Genomic DNA, 21,490 nt, shown 5'->3' with positions numbered 1-21,490 from the left:
TAGGATGAATAATATCTGACAAAACTTTTTTTTATTCTATGCGCCAAGCATTTTGCTAGGATTTTTGCATCACAACACTGAAGTGTAAGAGGTCTCCAATTTTTTAATTGGACTGGATCTTTATATATACCACTTGGGTCCTGTTTCAGTAATAACGATATCAGACCTTGTTGCGTGTCTGATAATCTACCATTTATATAGGAGTGGTTAAAACAAGCTAATAATGGTCCTTTGAGTATATCAAAAAAAGTTTTGTATACTTCCACTGGTATGCCATCCAGCCCTGGAGTTTTCCCATCCTTAAAGGCCCCAATTGCATCAAGTAGTTCCTCCTCTGTAATTAGGCCTTCACATGAGTCTTTCTGTACAGATGTTAATTTTACATTATTAATAGGAAAAAAATCCATACAATTAGTTTCAGTTAGTGGAGATGGAGGAGCCTGAAACGAAAACATATTCTTAAAGTACTTTACTTCCTCTTTCAAAATATCATTTGGTGAATCATGCGTGACTCCATCATTTGTAACAAGTTTTAATACATTTTTTTTGGTAGCATTTCTATATTGAAGATTGAAAAAGAATTTGGTGCATTTTTCCCCATATTCCATCCAGTTCGCTTTATTTTTATAATATATTACACTGGATCTTTCTTGAATAAGTTCCTCCATTTCTTTTTGTTTTTCCTCTAACTTATTCTGTGCCTCTATGGTACCGTTTTTATTGCTATCTAACTGTACTGTTAGTCCTTCAATTTCCTTTGTTAATATGGACTCTTTTGATCTAAATTCCCTTTGTTTTATAGATGAGTACTGAATTGCATGGCCTCTAAAGGCACACTTAAGTGTCCCATACAATAAGGGGATCTGCTGTACCTATGTTATGTCTGAAAAAGTCAGTTATAAAATCTTCTGTCCTAGTTCTAAACAATTTATCATCTAGTAGACTTTGATTAAATTTCCAATATCCTCGCCCACGTGGAAATTCTGTAAGAGAAATATATATGCCAATTATGTGATGATCCGACCGCATTCTGTCCCCTATCAACACTTTTTTAACTTTTGGTGCCAGAGAGAATGGTATAAGAAAGTAGTCAAGACGACTAGCTTGATTCAGCCTCCGCCATGTATATCTCACTAAATCAGGGTATTTAAGTCTCCATATATCCACTAATTCCAATATATCCATGACATTCATGATTTCCTTAAGTGCCTGAGGGTGATAGTTTGTAGTGTGATTTCCTTTCCGGTCTATAGAGGTATTTAAGACCGTATTAAAATCTCCCACTATAATAATAGAGTCTAGTGTTGCTTGTAGAGTTGATACATTCTTATATATATTTTCAAAGAAGCTTGGATCATCATTATTCGGACCGTATAGGTTAACAAGCCATATTTGTTTATTGTCCAATAACATATTTAAAATAATCCATCTACCTTGAGGATCTGTTTGGACAATTTGCACATTTGGATCAAAATTATTGTTAATTAAAACCATCACCCCTTTTGAATTTCTTTGCCCATGGGAGAAATATATTTTGCCCCCCCAGTTCTTTTTCCACAAAACTTCATCTAAAACTGTTGAATGGGTTTCCTGTAAACAATAGATATTATAATCCTTCTCTTTTAGCCAGGTAAATACTGATCGTCTTTTCTTATTATCTGCTAAGCCATTACAATTGTAACTGGCTATACTTATTTCACCACTTACCATAATGAGACACACCTTTCATTCTTTTAATCAGAATATATTTTTGTAAACGTACTATTAAAAAGTAACATAATGATTGAGTGTCTATATAGTTGTACCATGATATTTGCATTTCTACTAAGTAAACCTCCAATTGGTCCCTACTATTCCACCCGCTAAAAGGCCTCATCTCGAGATGGCTTGTCATCCCAATGCCCGGTAGACCACCCTCGACCCCCTGTATCCCATAGCCCTGAACCGACTGGGATCCATTCTTTGAAAAGAGCATACAGTGCCATTTACCGAATTGAAGAAGATCAATTACCATATGCATTTCCATTGCCCTCACCTCGATTTGTATTATATATATCTGTGGATCATCCTCTATTGTCCCTAACATCTTTTACTTCTTCCTTCGCAACAGTTGTGGGATACACACATACACCCACACACACTCAGCCCTTACCCCCACACAACCATAAGCTCACTTTCTCAACAATTGCACCATCCCAGAGCCCAACTCAAGATGGGTCATGATTTACAAATGCACTTGCAGTTGCAGCTGCATGAGAAGGCCTGCAAGACCGCACAAAAAATTAGCAAAAATTGAGAGATTTATTTACCATTGTCATATCCTAGATAATGGAGGTCAAATGTACACCTTATTCCTGAAACACCCACAATACGGCCACCCGTCATGGCCATGTCCCCACGCATCTCCATGCAGTCCGACTTTGATTTTGTGCCGCCAGGGCCACAATAATATACCCCCTCTCTGAATGTCCGAGTGTGACCCCCTCCCCATGGGTTACTGCAGCTAGTGTTGCCAGCACTGCCACTGCCTGGGTGGGGGCACCCCACCGGAATCCCCACCGGCTAGGTACAAGGTCGTCAAGGTTCTCATTAGCAGCTTTGAGAATTTCCTTGTATATTATGCTCTCCCTTTATGGGGCTTTGGCTTTGCAGGACCAACCCTGCCAAGCAGGCTCAGAATCTTGAGGGGGCAGTGCTGCTCTTGGTCTCTGACCTCATTTTAGCTGCATACAGACCGCTTACAGCGGGCACATAAAACAGTTAGGGACTTCTCCTTAGTATCTGGGTCATTCAGGTGGGTGTCTAGGGTATAGTGCCATGGACCGTACCATTAAAATAGGATAATAAATAATTAGATATAATTTATAAAAAAATAAATAAAAAATGTAGTTCTCCATGATAGGACAATAAATAAATAAGACGTATAATTCATTATAAAAGTATATCCATCATCTGAACAACATTGAAAGCCCTCTCATACCCGGCTCACAGCAATACATTGGCTCTGGGATATGCAACCATTTCATTACTCACTCACTCAACTTTCCAAACATAACAAATAAAATAAAAAATAAACACAAACCATACCATCCACACATACTGTGCCTTCTGTTTACTTAGTTTTTATCTTCACTATGTTGAATTAGTGCTTGTGTGTTCAATTAGTTATATGTGAAGATTTATAGAAAAGCTATATTTTTTATTGTATTGTTACAATCAGTAACCGGGCTTGAATTGTGTTTATTTCCCTCGTCTATGAGAACTTTGTAATGTTTATAATAGCCATGGAGTAGTCTTTGTGTCTCTGAACAACTGGTTATCAATATATAGTTTATCAACGACGAGAGCTACTCGTTTCGCTTTTAATCTATTTTCTTTGAAAATTGGATACAGAACTTTGCGCCGTTCTGCAATTTCCTTCGGAAACTGATCATTCATGCCAATTTTGGTCCCAGCAAGTCTTTTACCCAGGCTTTTAACCATTATTTTATCTTTAAATGAAGCAAATTTGGCAACGATTGGGCGTTCGTACCTCTGCCCTCTCTGTCCGAAGCGGTGAACGCGTTCAAGTTGGATTTTGTCGATAACTTCGCGTGGAATCTGAAGCGCTGTAAGGAGGAACTCTCTAACTATAGATTCAGGAACTTCTCCTTCTTTTTCTTGGATACCTGTAAGTACCAAATTCTCTCTCATGGATCTAGTTTGTATGTCCAGTAAGGTTTCCTTCAGAACGGTGTTCTCCTTTTTAATTCCATTCATTTCGGTTTCAATCTTATTGACTGTCCCTTTTAGCGCGTGTGTTTGCTTCTCCAATGTCGCAGCTTTTTCATCACTCATCTCTAGGCTTGCCTTCAACTCTTTTATATCTTTACTAACTAATTCAAGTATACCCAGTTTGTCATTTATTGATTTTAACAGATCGGTTTCGACCTTTACCATTCCCGGTGGTGAGAATATTAAATCATCAGTGTCTGTAGAAGAGTCACGTTTTCGTTTTGTAATCGGTTCCCCTGTCTTACTCTCCGTCATGTTTGGTTGTTGCCTGTTTTCGTAATATTTGTCGATAAATGTCTCTAGTTTTAGGATTTGTTTTGTGTTATTGTCCAGATTGAAGGTTATCACTCACCAGATTAAGTAGTGCTAATATTTTAGTCTAATTTAGCAGATATTTCGAATATTATGTTTTATCTTGAGGTGCTCTACATAAATCCCTTCAGTCCGCCATTACCCTTACGTTACCTTTACGTCATACGTCAGCAACGGCACCAGTCTTTGCTGGTGGAATGCTTCTTTTCATGTGAGAGTTACCTTGAGTTCCATTGCATTTCTGAAGACAAAGGAATTCTCCGGTTGGAACATTATTGAAGATTTGTTAAAAACATCCTAAAGATTGATTCTATACTTCGTTTGACATGCTACGGACTGTAATATAACTTCTTGGACTTTTCGTCCGTACTTTCCGCTGGACTTGCACGCGCGTCGTGAGTTTAGATTGTGTACTGAACACGCGAACAACAAGGAGGAATTTGGACATAAATGATGGACATTATCGAACAAAACAAACATTTATTGTGGAACTGGGATTCCTGAGAGTGCATTCTGATGAAGATCATCAAAGTGAATATTTATAATGCTATTTCTGACTTCTGTTTATTCCAACATGGCGATATCTCTTTGGGTTGATTTGTAGTCTGAGCGCCGTACTCAGATTATTTTATGGTTTGCTTTTTCCGTAAAGTTTTTTTGAAATCTGACACAGCGGTTGCATTAATGAGAAGTGGATCTAAAATTCCATGCATAACACGTGTATTTTCATCAACATTTATTATGAGTATTTCTGTAAATTGATGTGGCTCTCTGCAAAATCACCGGATGTTTTGGAACTACTGAACATAACACGCCAATGTAAATTTTTGGATATAAATATGAACTTTACCGAACAAAACATACATGTATTGTGTAACATGAAGTCCTATGAGTGTCATCTGATGAAGATCATCAAAGGTTAGTGATTAATTTTATCTATATTTCTGCTTTTTGTGACTCCTCTCCTCTCTCTCTCTTTCTGGAAAAATGGCTGTGTTTTCTGTGACTAGGTACAGACCTAACATAATCGTTTGGTTTGCTTTCGTCGTAAAGCCTTTTTGAAAATCGGACACTGTGGCTGGATTTACAACAAGTGTATCTTTAAAATGGCGTAAAATACATGTATGTTTGAGGAATTTTAATTATGGGATTTCTGTTGTTTTGAATTTGGCGCCCTGCAGTTTCACTGGCTGTTGACGAGGTGGGACGCTACCGTCCCACATACCCTAGAGAGGTTAACTGTTCTGGGGAACTAACGGAAAATAATGTGACCGGTGAAATGAAGAACGCCATCTGCTTGATCTCCTAACATGTTGAACAAGTTGACTGGAGGTATTAACTTAACAAGCAGCTACAGATATACACATTTATTAAAAATTAAATAATTGACGGTATTGAAAAAACTATCCTGTGACTATTTACAAATACGGTATACCACCAAAGACTACTTGATAATCTGAAGGAGACTAACCTGGATAAAGAAATAAACGTGAGGTTGAATGACCATGAGCTCTCGCAGTACCTTGAGTCTTTGTGTGTGTGTGTGTGTGTGTGTGTGTGTGTGTGTGTGTGTGTGTGTGTGTGTGTGTGTGTGTGTGTGTGTGTGTGTGTGTGTGTGTGTGTGTGTGTGTGTGTGTGTGTGGTGTGTGAGAGAGTGTTTACCTTGATAGTCTTCGTCTGCTCCGTCAGCATCCATGGCATTCTCATCTTCATCCTCGTCATCGTAGTTATAGTTGGGGTCGTAGGTCAAATACTTCAGACAGATGCTGATGACGGTGCCCACATGTGGGTAAACCTCCTTTGGACACCTGGAGAGAGAGAGAGAGAGATTGAAAAGTCCTTCATGGTTGAGTTCCCTTTAGTTTCCACTAATAAAGACTCCCATCTCTCAGCCTTTCTTCTCCTCATGGTAATCTGGGAGGATAGACAGCACCACAGTAATCTTCCAACACTAATTGTCCCTCTCTCCCTCCCAAACACTTGTTTGATGTAATCCATAAAAGGCACAAGATAGAACGGATGAAAGGGTTTCTAATCACAGAAACAGTGGGAGGCTAAACGTAGACGAGAAGCGAGACTAGAGTATCCAATCACAACACAGGTCCAAACACTTCAGGGTGAACGTGAATAAACTACCCAGTTCACTGAGAATTCTGGGATTCATTTTTTCTGTCGTTCTGTGTTTCTCTGAACATAAAAAACAAAACCCCCTCCCGACCTCTGAAGCCGTTTAAAATAAGACGTGTGTCTCTCACCTCCTGACGAAGGACTCGAAGGCCTGGATGCAGTATTCTCTCAGCTCGTCATCGTCTATGTTACAGAACTTCACCACCAGTGGAATGATCTTCTCCAAGTACTCACCTGAGGACACGCGGACACACACGTTAATAATTCCATTCAAACTGAATGTTAGCCGTCAATCTATTAGTAACAACTTCATATTCTTTCATCTAAATGTGACATGAAGGGAAGCAAGCCTCCCGACTTCAAAAAAGGCCCAGAACTCACTGAGAAAAGCAAATTACAAGTTACAGCTAGATAAAGGCTTTTGTGTTTTTAGCAAAATTGTAGAGCGAGCTCTTTCAAGATGACAAGAAAAGTTAATTAAAACAGGGGATGGCAGGATATGGAGAGAGACCGGAGGGAGAAATAGTTTTGGAGTGCTGCTCTTCACTGAAGTAATCTGCCACATCTTAATCACTGCCGTCTCTGGCTCATCAAACACAGCGTGTGATTGGTTGATGGGGTGGGAGAAAAAGAGGGAGAAAAGAGGGAGAAAAAGAGGAGCTAGCCTCAATGACTCCTCTCTCCGTTTCCCTCCACACTCCAAAACACTCTCCCTCCTCCACTCTTCCAGAGAGAGGAGAAAGTGACAGATTGACAGGTAAATAAGGACAGAAAGAGGAGAGTCTCCCGTCTCATGTCACAAACTTTCACGTCCCTCCACGTCCCTGACCAGGAGTAATGGCTTCTCTCAAACATCAAGGAGACAATGACTTCCTTCGGGGTTATTTTAAAAAGAAGTCTGATGGAAAAGAAATAGTCTAATATATTATTTCACCTAGAAAATGATAAAATACTTCAATTGCCTAGGCTCCCCGAGGAGCCGTGGGCTCGACTAAGTACAATAGCTAAAACAAACACATCTAGCCTAATTGAAATCTAAAAGGTGTTCCCAGATGGACTTGGCTGAAGTCTGGCTGTCGATAAAACCTAGGAGAGAGAAGAGACGGGAGAGAGAGAGAGAGAGACGAAAGAGAGAGAGACGAAAGAGAGAGAGACGAAAGAGAGAGAGACGAAAGAGAGAGAGACGAAAGAGAGAGAGACGAAAGAGAGAGAGACGAAAGAGAGAGAGACGAAAGAGAGAGAGACGAAAGAGAGAGAGACGAGAGAGAGACAGACGAGAGAGAGACGAGAGAGAGAGAGAGAGAGAGAGACGAGAGAGAGACGAGAGAGAGACGAGAGAGAGAGGAGAGAGAGACGAGAGAGAGAGAGAGAGAGAGAGAGAGAGAGAAGAGACGGGAGAGAGAGAGAGAGAGAAGAGACGAGAGAGAGAGAAGAGACGGGAGAGAGAGAAGAGACGGGAGAGAGAGAGAAGAGACGGGAGAGAGAGAGAAGAGACGGGAGAGAGAGAGAAGAGACGGGAGAGAGAGAGAGAAGAGACGGGAGAGAGAGAGAGAGAGAGAGAGAAGAGACGGGAGAGAGAGAGAGAAGAGACGGGAGAGAGAGAGAGAAGAGAGAGAGAGAGAGAAGAGACGGGAGAGAGAGAGAAGAGACGGGAGAGAGAAAGAGAGAGAAGAGAGAGAAGAGAGAACAGCTCCAAATGATACATATTAATTCAGCCCGCTCTAACCACTAGGGTTAGAGGGTTAGGTTACCTGCCGCCTAAAGAAGGGGTCAATAACTTGAAAATGTTGGCTAAATTGTTTGACATTTCCAAATATAAAAAAAGGTCCAAAATGTTCTGACATTGTGTCTCACACAAATGACTGCAGGGTTTCTCTTTCAACTGTTCAACTAGAAAAAGAAAGATATTCCAATATGTGATCTACATGACTAATATCACTAGCCCATGTCTGTGTGTCTCCATGAAACTCACCGATTCTGTGTCCGGCCTGTCTGCTGATGGCTGCGATACACTGGATGTAGGTACGTGTGGTGGACATGGAGTCATTACGGGACAACTCTGACAGCAGGTGTTCAATAAGGTCCACAAACACCAGGTTCCCACAGGACATGACCAGGTGACCCAGAGCGATGATGGTCCTCTTCCTGACCGCCAGGCGGGGGCTGGTCAGCTGAGGAAGCAGGCAGGACAGGATGGAGGGGTGAAAGTTGACCAGGAGACCCCCCTGTCTGTTAGAGGAGAGGGAGAGAGGTTAGCACTATGTTATGTAGTGATAGGCTACGTAGGGTCTGGTCAGCTGAGGAAGCAGGCAGGACAGGAGGGTGAAAGTTGACCAGCAGACTAGAGGTTGGCACAGGAGTAAAAAAAGAATTCCTGTCCCGTCTAGTCAAATATTTTCCCGTACTGTCCTGATCCAGAAACAGTTATATAACCCCAGAATATTGTACCGTCCCAAACTAATTATTACAGGCAGAAATCAGAAATAACTTCAGATATTCAATTGACTGTAATAAAGTAATCCAATGACCATCTATAGTGTATAATGGGTCCAGACCAGCGGTCAGACAGTGGAGAACACACCAACATGGGTCCAGACCAGCGGTCAGACAGTGGAGAACACACACACCAACCTGGGTCAAGAACAGCGGTCAGACAGTGGAGAACACACCTACCTGGGTCAAGAACAGCGGTCAGACAGTGGAGAACACACCTACCTGGGTCCAGGCCAGCGGTCAGACAGTGGAGAACACACCAACCTGGGTCCAGACCAGCGGTCAGACAGTGGAGAACACACCAACCTGGGTCCAGACCAGCGGTCAGACAGTGGAGAACACACACCAACCTGGGTCCAGACCAGCGGTCAGACAGTGGAGAACACACACACACCAACCTGGGTCCAGACCAGCGGTCAGACAGTGGAGAACACACACACACACCAACCTGGGTCCAGACCAGCGGTCAGACAGTGGAGAACACACACACACACCAACCTGGGTCCAGACCAGCGGTCAGACAGTGGAGAACACACACACACACCAACCTGGGTCCAGACCAGCGGTCAGACAGTGGAGAACACACACACACACCAACCTGGGTCCAGACCAGCGGTCAGACAGTGGAGAACACACACACACACCAACCTGGGTCCAGGCCAGCGGTCAGACAGTGGAGAACACACACACCAACCTGGGTCCAGGCCAGCGGTCAGACAGTGGAGAACACACACACCAACCTGGGTCCAGGCCAGCGGTCAGACAGTGGAGAACACACACACCAACCTGGGTCCAGGCCAGCGGTCAGACAGTGGAGAACACACACACCAACCTGGGTCCAGGCCAGCGGTCAGACAGTGGAGAACACACACACCAACCTGGGTCCAGGCCAGCGGTCAGACAGTGGAGAACACACACACCAACCTGGGTCCAGGCCAGCGGTCAGACAGTGGAGAACACACACACCAACCTGGGTCCAGGCCAGCGGTCAGACAGTGGAGAACACACACACCAACCTGGGTCCAGGCCAGCGGTCAGACAGTGGAGAACACACACACCAACCTGGGTCCAGGCCAGCGGTCAGACAGTGGGGAACACACACACCAACCTGGGTCCAGGCCAGCGGTCAGACAGTGGGGAACACACACACACCAACCTGGGTCCAGGCCAGCGGTCAGACAGTGGAGAACACACACACCAACCTGGGTCCAGGCCAGCGGTCAGACAGTGGAGAACACACACACCAACCTGGGTCCAGACCAGCGGTCAGACAGTGGAGAACACACACCAACCTGGGTCCAGGCCAGCGGTCAGACAGTGGAGAACACACACCAACCTGGGTCCAGACCAGCGGTCAGACAGTGGAGAACACACACCAACCTGGGTCCAGACCAGCGGTCAGACAGTGGAGAACACACACACCAACCTGGGTCCAGACCAGCGGTCAGACAGTGGAGAACACACACACCAACCTGGGTCCAGACCAGCGGTCAGACAGTGGAGAACACACACACCAACCTGGGTCCAGGCCAGCGGTCAGACAGTGGAGAACACACACACCAACATGGGTCCAGGCCAGCGGTCAGACAGTGGAGAACACACACACACACCTGGGTCCAGGCCAGCGGTCAGACAGTGGAGAACACACACACACACCTGGGTCCAGGCCAGCGGTCAGACAGTGGAGAACACACACACCAACCTGGGTCCAGGCCTGAGGTCAGACAGTGGAGAACACACACACCAACCTGGGTCCAGGCCAGCGGTCAGACAGTGGAGAACACACACACCAACCTGGGTCCAGACCAGCGGTCAGACAGTGTAGAACACACCAACCTGGGTCCAGACCAGCGGTCAGACAGTGGAGAACACACACACCAACCTGGGTCCAGACCAGCGGTCAGACAGTGGAGAACACACACACCAACCTGGGTCCAGACCAGCGGTCAGACAGTGGAGAACACACACACCAACCTGGGTCCAGGCCAGCGGTCAGACAGTGGAGAACACACACACCAACATGGGTCCAGGCCAGCGGTCAGACAGTGGAGAACACACACACACACCTGGGTCCAGGCCAGCGGTCAGACAGTGGAGAACACACACACACACCTGGGTCCAGGCCAGCGGTCAGACAGTGGAGAACACACACACCAACCTGGGTCCAGGCCTGAGGTCAGACAGTGGAGAACACACACACCAACCTGGGTCCAGGCCAGCGGTCAGACAGTGGAGAACACACACACCAACCTGGGTCCAGGCCAGCGGTCAGACAGTGGAGAACACACACACCAACCTGGGTCCAGGCCAGCGGTCAGACAGTGGAGAACACACACACCAACCTGGGTCCAGACCAGCGGTCAGACAGTGGAGAACACACACACACCAACCTGGGTCCAGGCCAGCGGTCAGACAGTGGAGAACACACACACCAACCTGGGTCCAGACCAGCGGTCAGACAGTGGAGAACACACACACCAACCTGGGTCCAGGCCAGCGGTCAGACAGTGGAGAACACACACACCAACCTGGGTCCAGGCCAGCGGTCAGACAGTGGAGAACACACACACCAACCTGGGTCCAGACCAGCGGTCAGACAGTGGAGAACACACACACCAACCTGGGTCCAGACCAGCGGTCAGACAGTGGAGAACACACACCAACCTGGGTCCAGACCAGCGGTCAGACAGTGGTGAACACACACCAACCTGGGTCTAGACCAGCGGTCAGACAGTGGTGAACACACACCAACCTGGGTCTAGACCAGCGATCAGACAGTGGAGAACACACACCAACCTGGGTCCAGACCAACGGTCAGACAGTGGAGAACACACACACCAACCTGGGACCAGAACAGCGGTCAGACAGTGGAGAACACACACACCAACCTGGGTCCAGACCAGCGGTCAGACAGTGGAGAACACACACACCAACCTGGGACCAGACCAGCGGTCAGACAGTGGAGAACACACACCAACCTGGGACCAGACCAGCGGTCAGACAGTGGAGAACACACCAACCTGGGTCCAGACCAGCGGTCAGACAGTGGAGAACACACCAACCTGGGTCCAGACCAGCGGTCAGACAGTGGAGAACACACACACCAACCTGGGTCCAGACCAGCGGTCAGACAGTGGAGAACACACACACCAACCTGGGTCCAGACCAGCGGTCAGACAGTGGAGAACACACACACCTGCAGAGCATGTCAGCCATGATGTCCAGAGCCTCCAGCTGAACTGACACATCCTCCTGCTTGGCGATGGCACTGGTCAGACGGCCTGTGATCTTTTTACACACGCTGGCAGCCAGGGCCGAGCCTAGAGAGAGAAACATGGGGGCGGTTGGAGAGGGGAAAGACAGAGTTAGCTAAATGAGTCATACTGCTGTCAGGCAAGATGGCTGATGCCTGAAGGTGATGGGGAAGCAAGGCTGTTAACAGATGCTCTCTTCTCCATCTCTCCCTCCACATGACTGGAAAAGGCCTGAACACAGCTGAAGATAAACCAAGTTAGTAAGGAGGACATCTTGCTAGAGGGGATAGTCTATCAGTTCATTATCTAACTGGTTTAACACACTACAACACCATCACTAGAGGGGATAGTCTATCAGTTCATTATCTAACTGGTTTAACACACTACAACACCATCACTAGAGGGGATAGTCCATCAGTTCATTATCTAACTGGTTTAACACACTACAACACCATCACTAGAGGGGATAGTCTATCAGTTCATTATCTAACTGGTTTAACACACTACAACACCATCACTAGAGGGGATAGTCTATCAGTTCATTATCTAACTGGTTTAACACACTACAACACCATCACTAGAGGGGATAGTCTATCAGTTCATTATCTAACTGGTTTAACACACTACAACACCATCACTAGAGGGGATAGTCCATCAGTTCATTATCTAACTGGTTTAACACACTACAACACCATCACTAGAGGGGATAGTCCATCAGTTCATTATCTAACTGGTTTAACTAACACACTACAACACCATCACTAGAGGGGATAGTCTATCAGTTCATTATCTAACTGGTTTAACTAACACACTACAACACCATCACTAGAGGGGATAGTCTATCAGTTCATCATCTAACTGGTTTAACTAACACACTACAACACCATCACTAGAGGGGATAGTCTATCAGTTCATTATCTAACTGGTTTAACACACTACAACACCATCACTAGAGGGGATAGTCCATCAGTTCATTATCTAACTGGTTTAACTAACACACTACAACACCATCACTAGAGGGGATAGTCTATCAGTTCGTTATCTAACTGGTTTAACTAACACACTACAACACCATCACTAGAGGGGATAGTCTATCAGTTCATCATCTAACTGGTTTAACTAACACTACAACACCATCACTAGAGGGGATAGTCTATCAGTTCATTATCTAAGTGGTTTAACACACTACAACACCATCACAAGAGGGGATAGTCTATCAGTTCATTATCTAACTGGTTTAACACACTACAACACCATCACTAGAGGGGATAGTCTATCAGTTCATCATCTAACTGGTTTAACACACTACAACACCATCACTAGAGGGGATAGTCTATCAGTTCATTATCTAACTGGTTTAACTAACACACTACAACACCATCACTAGAGGGGATAGTCTATCAGTTCATTATCTAACTGGTTTAACTAACACACTACAACACCATCACTAGAGGGGATAGTCTATCAGTTCATCATCTAACTGGTTTAACACACTACAACACCATCACTAGAGGGGATAGTCTATCAGTTCATTATCTAACTGGTTTAACTAACACTACAACACCATCACTAGAGGGGATAGTCTATCACTTCATTATCTAACTGGTTTAACTAACACACTACAACACCATCACTAGAGGGGATAGTCTATCAGTTCATTATCTAACTGGTTTAACTAACACACTACAACACCATCACTAGAGGGGATAGTCTATCAGTTCATTATCTAACTGGTTTAACTAACACACTACAACACCATCACTAGAGGGGATAGTCTATCAGTTCATCATCTAACTGGTTTAACACACTACAACACCATCACTAGAGGGGATAGTCTATCAGTTCATCATCTAACTGGTTTAACACACTACAACGCCATCACTAGAGGGGATAGTCTATCAGTTCATTATCTAACTGGTTTAACTAACACCATCACTAGAGGGGATAGTCTATCAGTTCATTATCTAACTGGTTTAACTAACACTACAACACCATCACTAGAGGGGATAGTCTATCAGTTCATCATCTAACTGGTTTAACTAACACTACAACACCATCACTAGAGGGGGTAGTCTATCAGTTCATTATCTAACTGGTTTAACACACTACAACACCATCACTAGAGGGGATAGTCCGTCAGTTCATTATCTAACTGGTTTAACACACTACAACACCATCACTAGAGGGGATAGTCTTTCAGTTCATTATCTAACTGGTTTAACTTACACACTACAACACCATCACTAGAGGGGATAGTCTGTCAGTTCATTATCTAACTGGTTTAACACACTACAACACCATCACTAGAGGGGATAGTCTATCAGTTCATTATCTAACTGGTTTAACTAACACACTACAACACCATCACTAGAGGGGATAGTCCGTCAGTTCATTATCTAACTGGTTTAACACACTACAACACCATCACTAGAGGGGATAGTCTATCAGTTCATTACTTAACTGGTTTAACACACTACAACACCATCACTAGAGGGGATAGTCTATCAGTTCATTACCTAACTGGTTTAACACACTACAACACCATCACTAGAGGGGATAGTCTATCAGTTCATTATCTAACTGGTTTAACACACTACAACACCATCACTAGAGGGGATAGTCTATCAGTTCATTATCTAACTGGTTTAACTAACACACTACAACACCATCACTAGAGGGGATAGTCTATCAGTTCATTATCTAACTGGTTTAACTAACACACTACAACACCATCACTAGAGGGGATAGTCTGTCAGTTCATTATCTAACTGGTTTAACACACTACAACACCATCACTAGAGGGGATAGTCTATCAGTTCATTATCTAACTGGTTTAACTAACACACTACAACACCATCACTAGAGGGGATAGTCTATCAGTTCATTATCTAACTGGTTTAACACACTACAACACCATCACTAGAGGGGATAGTCTATCAGTTCATCATCTAACTGGTTTAACACACTACAACACCATCACTAGAGGGGATAGTCTATCAGTTCATTATCTAACTGGTTTAACACACTACAACACCATCACTAGAGGGGATAGTCTATCAGTTCATTATCTAACTGGTTTAACACACTACAACACCATCACTAGAGGGGATAGTCTATCAGTTCATTATCTAACTGGTTTAACTAACACACTACAACACCATCACTAGAGGGGATAGTCTATCAGTTCATTATCTAACTGGTTTAACTAACACACTACAACACCATCACTAGAGGGGATAGTCTATCAGTTCATCATCTAACTGGTTTAACACACTACAACACCATCACTAGAGGGGATAGTCTATCAGTTCATTATCTAACTGGTTTAACTAACACTACAACACCATCACTAGAGGGGATAGTCTATCACTTCATTATCTAACTGGTTTAACTAACACACTACAACACCATCACTAGAGGGGATAGTCTATCAGTTCATTATCTAACTGGTTTAACTAACACACTACAACACCATCACTAGAGGGGATAGTCTATCAGTTCATTATCTAACTGGTTTAACTAACACACTACAACACCATCACTAGAGGGGATAGTCTATCAGTTCATTATCTAACTGGTTTAACTAACACACTACAACACCATCACTAGAGGGGATAGTCTATCAGTTCATCATCTAACTGGTTTAACACACTACAACACCATCACTAGAGGGGATAGTCTATCAGTTCATCATCTAACTGGTTTAACACACTACAACGCCATCACTAGAGGGGATAGTCTATCAGTTCATTATCTAACTGGTTTAACTAACACCATCACTAGAGGGGATAGTCTATCAGTTCATCATCTAACTGGTTTAACTAACACTACAACACCATCACTAGAGGGGGTAGTCTATCAGTTCATTATCTAACTGGTTTAACACACTACAACACCATCACTAGAGGGGATAGTCCGTCAGTTCATTATCTAACTGGTTTAACACACTACAACACCATCACTAGAGGGGATAGTCTTTCAGTTCATTATCTAACTGGTTTAACTAACACACTACAACACCATCACTAGAGGGGATAGTCTGTCAGTTCATTATCTAACTGGTTTAACACACTACAACACCATCACTAGAGGGGATAGTCTATCAGTTCATTATCTAACTGGTTTAACTAACACACTACAACACCATCACTAGAGGGGATAGTCCGTCAGTTCATTATCTAACTGGTTTAACACACTACAACACCATCACTAGAGGGGATAGTCTATCAATTCATTATCTAACTGGTTTAACACACTACAACACCATCACTAGAGGGGATAGTCTATCAGTTCATTACTTAACTGGTTTAACACACTACAACACCATCACTAGAGGGGATAGTCTATCAGTTCATTACCTAACTGGTTTAACACACTACAACACCATCACTAGAGGGGATAGTCTATCAGTTCATTATCTAACTGGTTTAACACACTACAACACCATCACTAGAGGGGATAGTCTATCAGTTCATTATCTAACTGGTTTAACTAACACACTACAACACCATCACTAGAGGGGATAGTCTATCAGTTCATTATCTAACTGGTTTAACTAACACACTACAACACCATCACTAGAGGGGATAGTCTGTCAGTTCATTATCTAACTGGTTTAACACACTACAACACCATCACTAGAGGGGATAGTCTATCAGTTCATTATCTAACTGGTTTAACACACTACAACACCATCACTAGAGGGGATAGTCTTTCAGTTCATTATCTAACTGGTTTAACTAACACACTACAACACCATCACTAGAGGGGATAGTCTGTCAGTTCATTATCTAACTGGTTTAACACACTACAACACCATCACTAGAGGGGATAGTCTATCAGTTCATCATCTAACTGGTTTAACTAACACTACAACACCATCACTAGAGGGGATAGTCTATCAGTTCATTATCTAACTGGTTTAACTAACACTACAACACCATCACTAGAGGGGATAGTCTATCAGTTCATTATCTAACTGGTTTAAATAACACTACAACACCATCACTAGAGGGGGTAGTCTATCAGTTCATTATCTAACTGGTTTAACACACTACAACACCATCACTAGAGGGGATAGTCTATCAGTTCATTATCTAACTGGTTTAACACACTACAACACCATCACTAGAGGGGATAGTCTATCAGTTCATTATCTAACTGGTTTAACACACTACAACACCATCACTAGAGGGGATAGTCTATCAGTTCATTATCTAACTGGTTTAACTAACACACTACAACACCATCACTAGAGGGGATAGTCTATCAGTTCATTATCTAACTGGTTCAACACACTACAACACCATCACTAGAGGGGATAGTCCATCAGTTCATCATCTAACTGGTTTAACACACTACAACACCATCACTAGAGGGGATAGTCTATCAGTTCATCATCTAACTGGTTTAACTAACACTACAACACCATCACTAGAGGGGATAGTCTTTCAGTTCATTATCTAACTGGTTTAACACACTACAACACCATCACTAGAGGGGATAGTCTATCAGTTCATTATCTAACTGGTTTAACACACTACAACACCATCACTAGAGGGGATAGTCTATCAGTTCATCATCTAACTGGTTTAACTAACACTACAACACCATCACTAGAGGGGATAGTCTATCAGTTCATTATCTAACTGGTTTAACACACTACAACACCATCACTAGAGGGGATAGTCTATCAGCTCATCATCTAACTGGTTTAACTAACACACTACAACACCATCACTAGAGGGGATAGTCTATCAGTTCATTATCTAACTGGTTCAACACACTACAACACCATCACTAGAGGGGATAGTCCATCAGTTCATCATCTAACTGGTTTAACACACTACAACACCATCACTAGAGGGGATAGTCTATCAGTTCATTATCTAATTGGTTTAACACACTACAACAACATCACTAGAGGGGATAGTCTATCAGTTCATTATCTAACTGGTTTAACTAACACACTACAACACCATCACTAGAGGGGATAGTCTATCAGTTCATTATCTAACTGGTTTAACTAACACACTACAACACCATCACTAGAGGGGATAGTCTATCAGTTCATTATCTAACTGGTTTAACACACTACAACACCATCACTAGAGGGGATAGTCTATCAGTTCATTATCTAACTGGTTTAACTAACACCATCACTAGAGGGGATAGTCTATCAGTTCATTATCTAACTGGTTTAACTAACACACTACAACACCATCACTAGAGGGGATAGTCTATCAGTTCATTATCTAACTGGTTTAACTAACACTACAACACCATCACTAGAGGGGATAGTCTATCAGTTCATTATCTAACTGGTTTAACTAACACTACAACACCATCACTAGAGGGGGTAGTCTATCAGTTCATTATCTAACTGGTTTAACACACTACAACACCATCACTAGAGGGGATAGTCTTTCAGTTCATTATCTAACTGGTTTAACTAACACACTACAACACCATCACTAGAGGGGATAGTCTGTCAGTTCATTATCTAACTGGTTTAACACACTACAACACCATCACTAGAGGGGATAGTCTATCAGTTCATTATCTAACTGGTTTAACTAACACACTACAACACCATCACTAGAGGGGATAGTCCGTCAGTTCATTATCTAACTGGTTTAACACACTACAACACCATCACTAGAGGGGATAGTCTATCAATTCATTATCTAACTGGTTTAACACACTACAACACCATCACTAGAGGGGATAGTCTATCAGTTCATTACTTAACTGGTTTAACACACTACAACACCATCACTAGAGGGGATAGTCTATCAGTTCATTACCTAACTGGTTTAACACACTACAACACCATCACTAGAGGGGATAGTCTATCAGTTCATTATCTAACTGGTTTAACACACTACAACACCATCACTAGAGGGGATAGTCTATCAGTTCATTATCTAACTGGTTTAACTAACACACTACAACACCATCACTAGAGGGGATAGTCTATCAGTTCATTATCTAACTGGTTTAACTAACACACTACAACACCATCACTAGAGGGGATAGTCTGTCAGTTCATTATCTAACTGGTTTAACACACTACAACACCATCACTAGAGGGGATAGTCTATCAGTTCATTATCTAACTGGTTTAACTAACACACTACAACACCATCACTAGAGGGGATAGTCTATCAGTTCATTATCTAACTGGTTTAACACACTACAACACCATCACTAGAGGGGATAGTCTATCAGTTCATTATCTAACTGGTTTAACACACTACAACACCATCACTAGAGGGGATAGTCTATCAGTTCATTATCTAACTGGTTTAACTAACACTACAACACCATCACTAGAGGGGATAGTCCGTCAGTTCATTATCTAACTGGTTTAACACACTACAACACCATCACTAGAGGGGATAGTCTTTCAGTTCATCATCTAACTGGTTTAACTAACACTACAACACCATCACTAGAGGGGATAGTCTATCAGTTCATTATCTAACTGGTTTAACTAACACTACAACACCATCACTAGAGGGGATAGTCTATCAGTTCATTATCTAACTGGTTTAAATAACACTACAACACCATCACTAGAGGGGGTAGTCTATCAGTTCATTATCTAACTGGTTTAACACACTACAACACCATCACTAGAGGGGATAGTCTATCAGTTCATTATCTAACTGGTTTAACACACTACAACACCATCACTAGAGGGGATAGTCTATCAGTTCATTATCTAACTGGTTTAACACACTACAACACCATCACTAGAGGGGATAGTCTATCAGTTCATTATCTAACTGGTTTAACTAACACACTACAACACCATCACTAGAGGGGATAGTCTATCAGTTCATTATCTAACTGGTTCAACACACTACAACACCATCACTAGAGGGGATAGTCCATCAGTTCATCATCTAACTGGTTTAACACACTACAACACCATCACTAGAGGGGATAGTCTATCAGTTCATCATCTAACTGGTTTAACTAACACTACAACACCATCACTAGAGGGGATAGTCTTTCAGTTCATTATCTAACTGGTTTAACACACTACAACACCATCACTAGAGGGGATAGTCTATCAGTTCATTATCTAACTGGTTTAACACACTACAACACCATCACTAGAGGGGATAGTCTATCAGTTCATCATCTAACTGGTTTAACTAACACTACAACACCATCACTAGAGGGGATAGTCTATCAGTTCATTATCTAACTGGTTTAACACACTACAACACCATCACTAGAGGGGATAGTCTATCAGCTCATCATCTAACTGGTTTAACTAACACACTACAACACCATCACTAGAGGGGATAGTCTATCAGTTCATTATCTAACTGGTTCAACACACTACAACACCATCACTAGAGGGGATAGTCCATCAGTTCATCATCTAACTGGTTTAACACACTACAACACCATCACTAGAGGGGATAGTCTATCAGTTCATTATCTAATTGGTTTAACACACTACAACAACATCACTAGAGGGGATAGTCTATCAGTTCATTATCTAACTGGTTTAACACACTACAACACCATCACTAGAGGGGATAGTCTATCAGCTCATCATCTAACTGGTTTAACTAACACACTACAACACCATCACTAGAGGGGATAGTCTATCAGTTCATTATCTAACTGGTTCAACACACTACAACACCATCACTAGAGGGGATAGTCTATCAGTTCATTATCTAACTGGTTTAACACACTACAACACCATCACTAGAGGGGATAGTCTATCAGTTCATTATCTAACTGGTTTAACTAACACACTACAACACCATCACTAGAGGGGATAGTCTATCAGTTCATTATCTAACTGGTTTAACTAACACACTACAACACCATCACTAGAGGGGATAGTCTATCAGTTCATTATCTAACTGGTTTAACACACTACAACACCATCACTAGAGGGGATAGTCTATCAGTTCATTATCTAACTGGTTTAACTAACACCATCACTAGAGGGGATAGTCTATCAGTTCATTATCTAACTGGTTTAACTAACACACTACAACACCATCACTAGAGGGGATAGTCTATCAGTTCATTATCTAACTGGTTTAACTAACACTACAACACCATCACTAGAGGGGATAGTCTATCAGTTCATTATCTAACTGGTTTAACTAACACTACAACACCATCACTAGAGGGGGTAGTCTATCAGTTCATTATCTAACTGGTTTAACACACTACAACACCATCACTAGAGGGGATAGTCTTTCAGTTCATTATCTAACTGGTTTAACTAACACACTACAACACCATCACTAGAGGGGATAGTCTGTCAGTTCATTATCTAACTGGTTTAACACACTACAACACCATCACTAGAGGGGATAGTCTATCAGTTCATTATCTAACTGGTTTAACTAACACACTACAACACCATCACTAGAGGGGATAGTCCGTCAGTTCATTATCTAACTGGTTTAACACACTACAACACCATCACTAGAGGGGATAGTCTATCAATTCATTATCTAACTGGTTTAACACACTACAACACCATC

The 21,490-nt window shown here is 42.7% G+C and overlaps 1 protein-coding gene across 2 annotated transcripts in view; it reads right to left on the bottom strand.

Moving 5' to 3' along the window:
- Positions 1-21,490, bottom strand: part of cand1 (cullin-associated and neddylation-dissociated 1) — an 81,278-nt gene that overhangs the window by 38,814 nt on the left and 20,974 nt on the right. For both annotated transcript variants that reach the window (XM_038996792.1, XM_038996793.1), the window contains exons 4-7: positions 11,903-12,026; positions 8,186-8,442; positions 6,342-6,447; positions 5,749-5,894 (exon numbers count right to left, since the gene is read on the bottom strand). In XM_038996792.1, the coding sequence (XP_038852720.1) occupies positions 5,749-5,894; positions 6,342-6,447; positions 8,186-8,442; positions 11,903-12,026 (633 nt within the window). The remainder of the gene's footprint in view (positions 1-5,748; positions 5,895-6,341; positions 6,448-8,185; positions 8,443-11,902; positions 12,027-21,490) is intronic.

The sequence above is a fragment of the Salvelinus namaycush genome, chromosome 6, assembly GCF_016432855.1.
Source record: "Salvelinus namaycush isolate Seneca chromosome 6, SaNama_1.0, whole genome shotgun sequence".
Taxonomy (NCBI): domain Eukaryota; kingdom Metazoa; phylum Chordata; class Actinopteri; order Salmoniformes; family Salmonidae; genus Salvelinus; species Salvelinus namaycush.
This window is presented reverse-complemented; position numbering and strand designations above follow the sequence as displayed.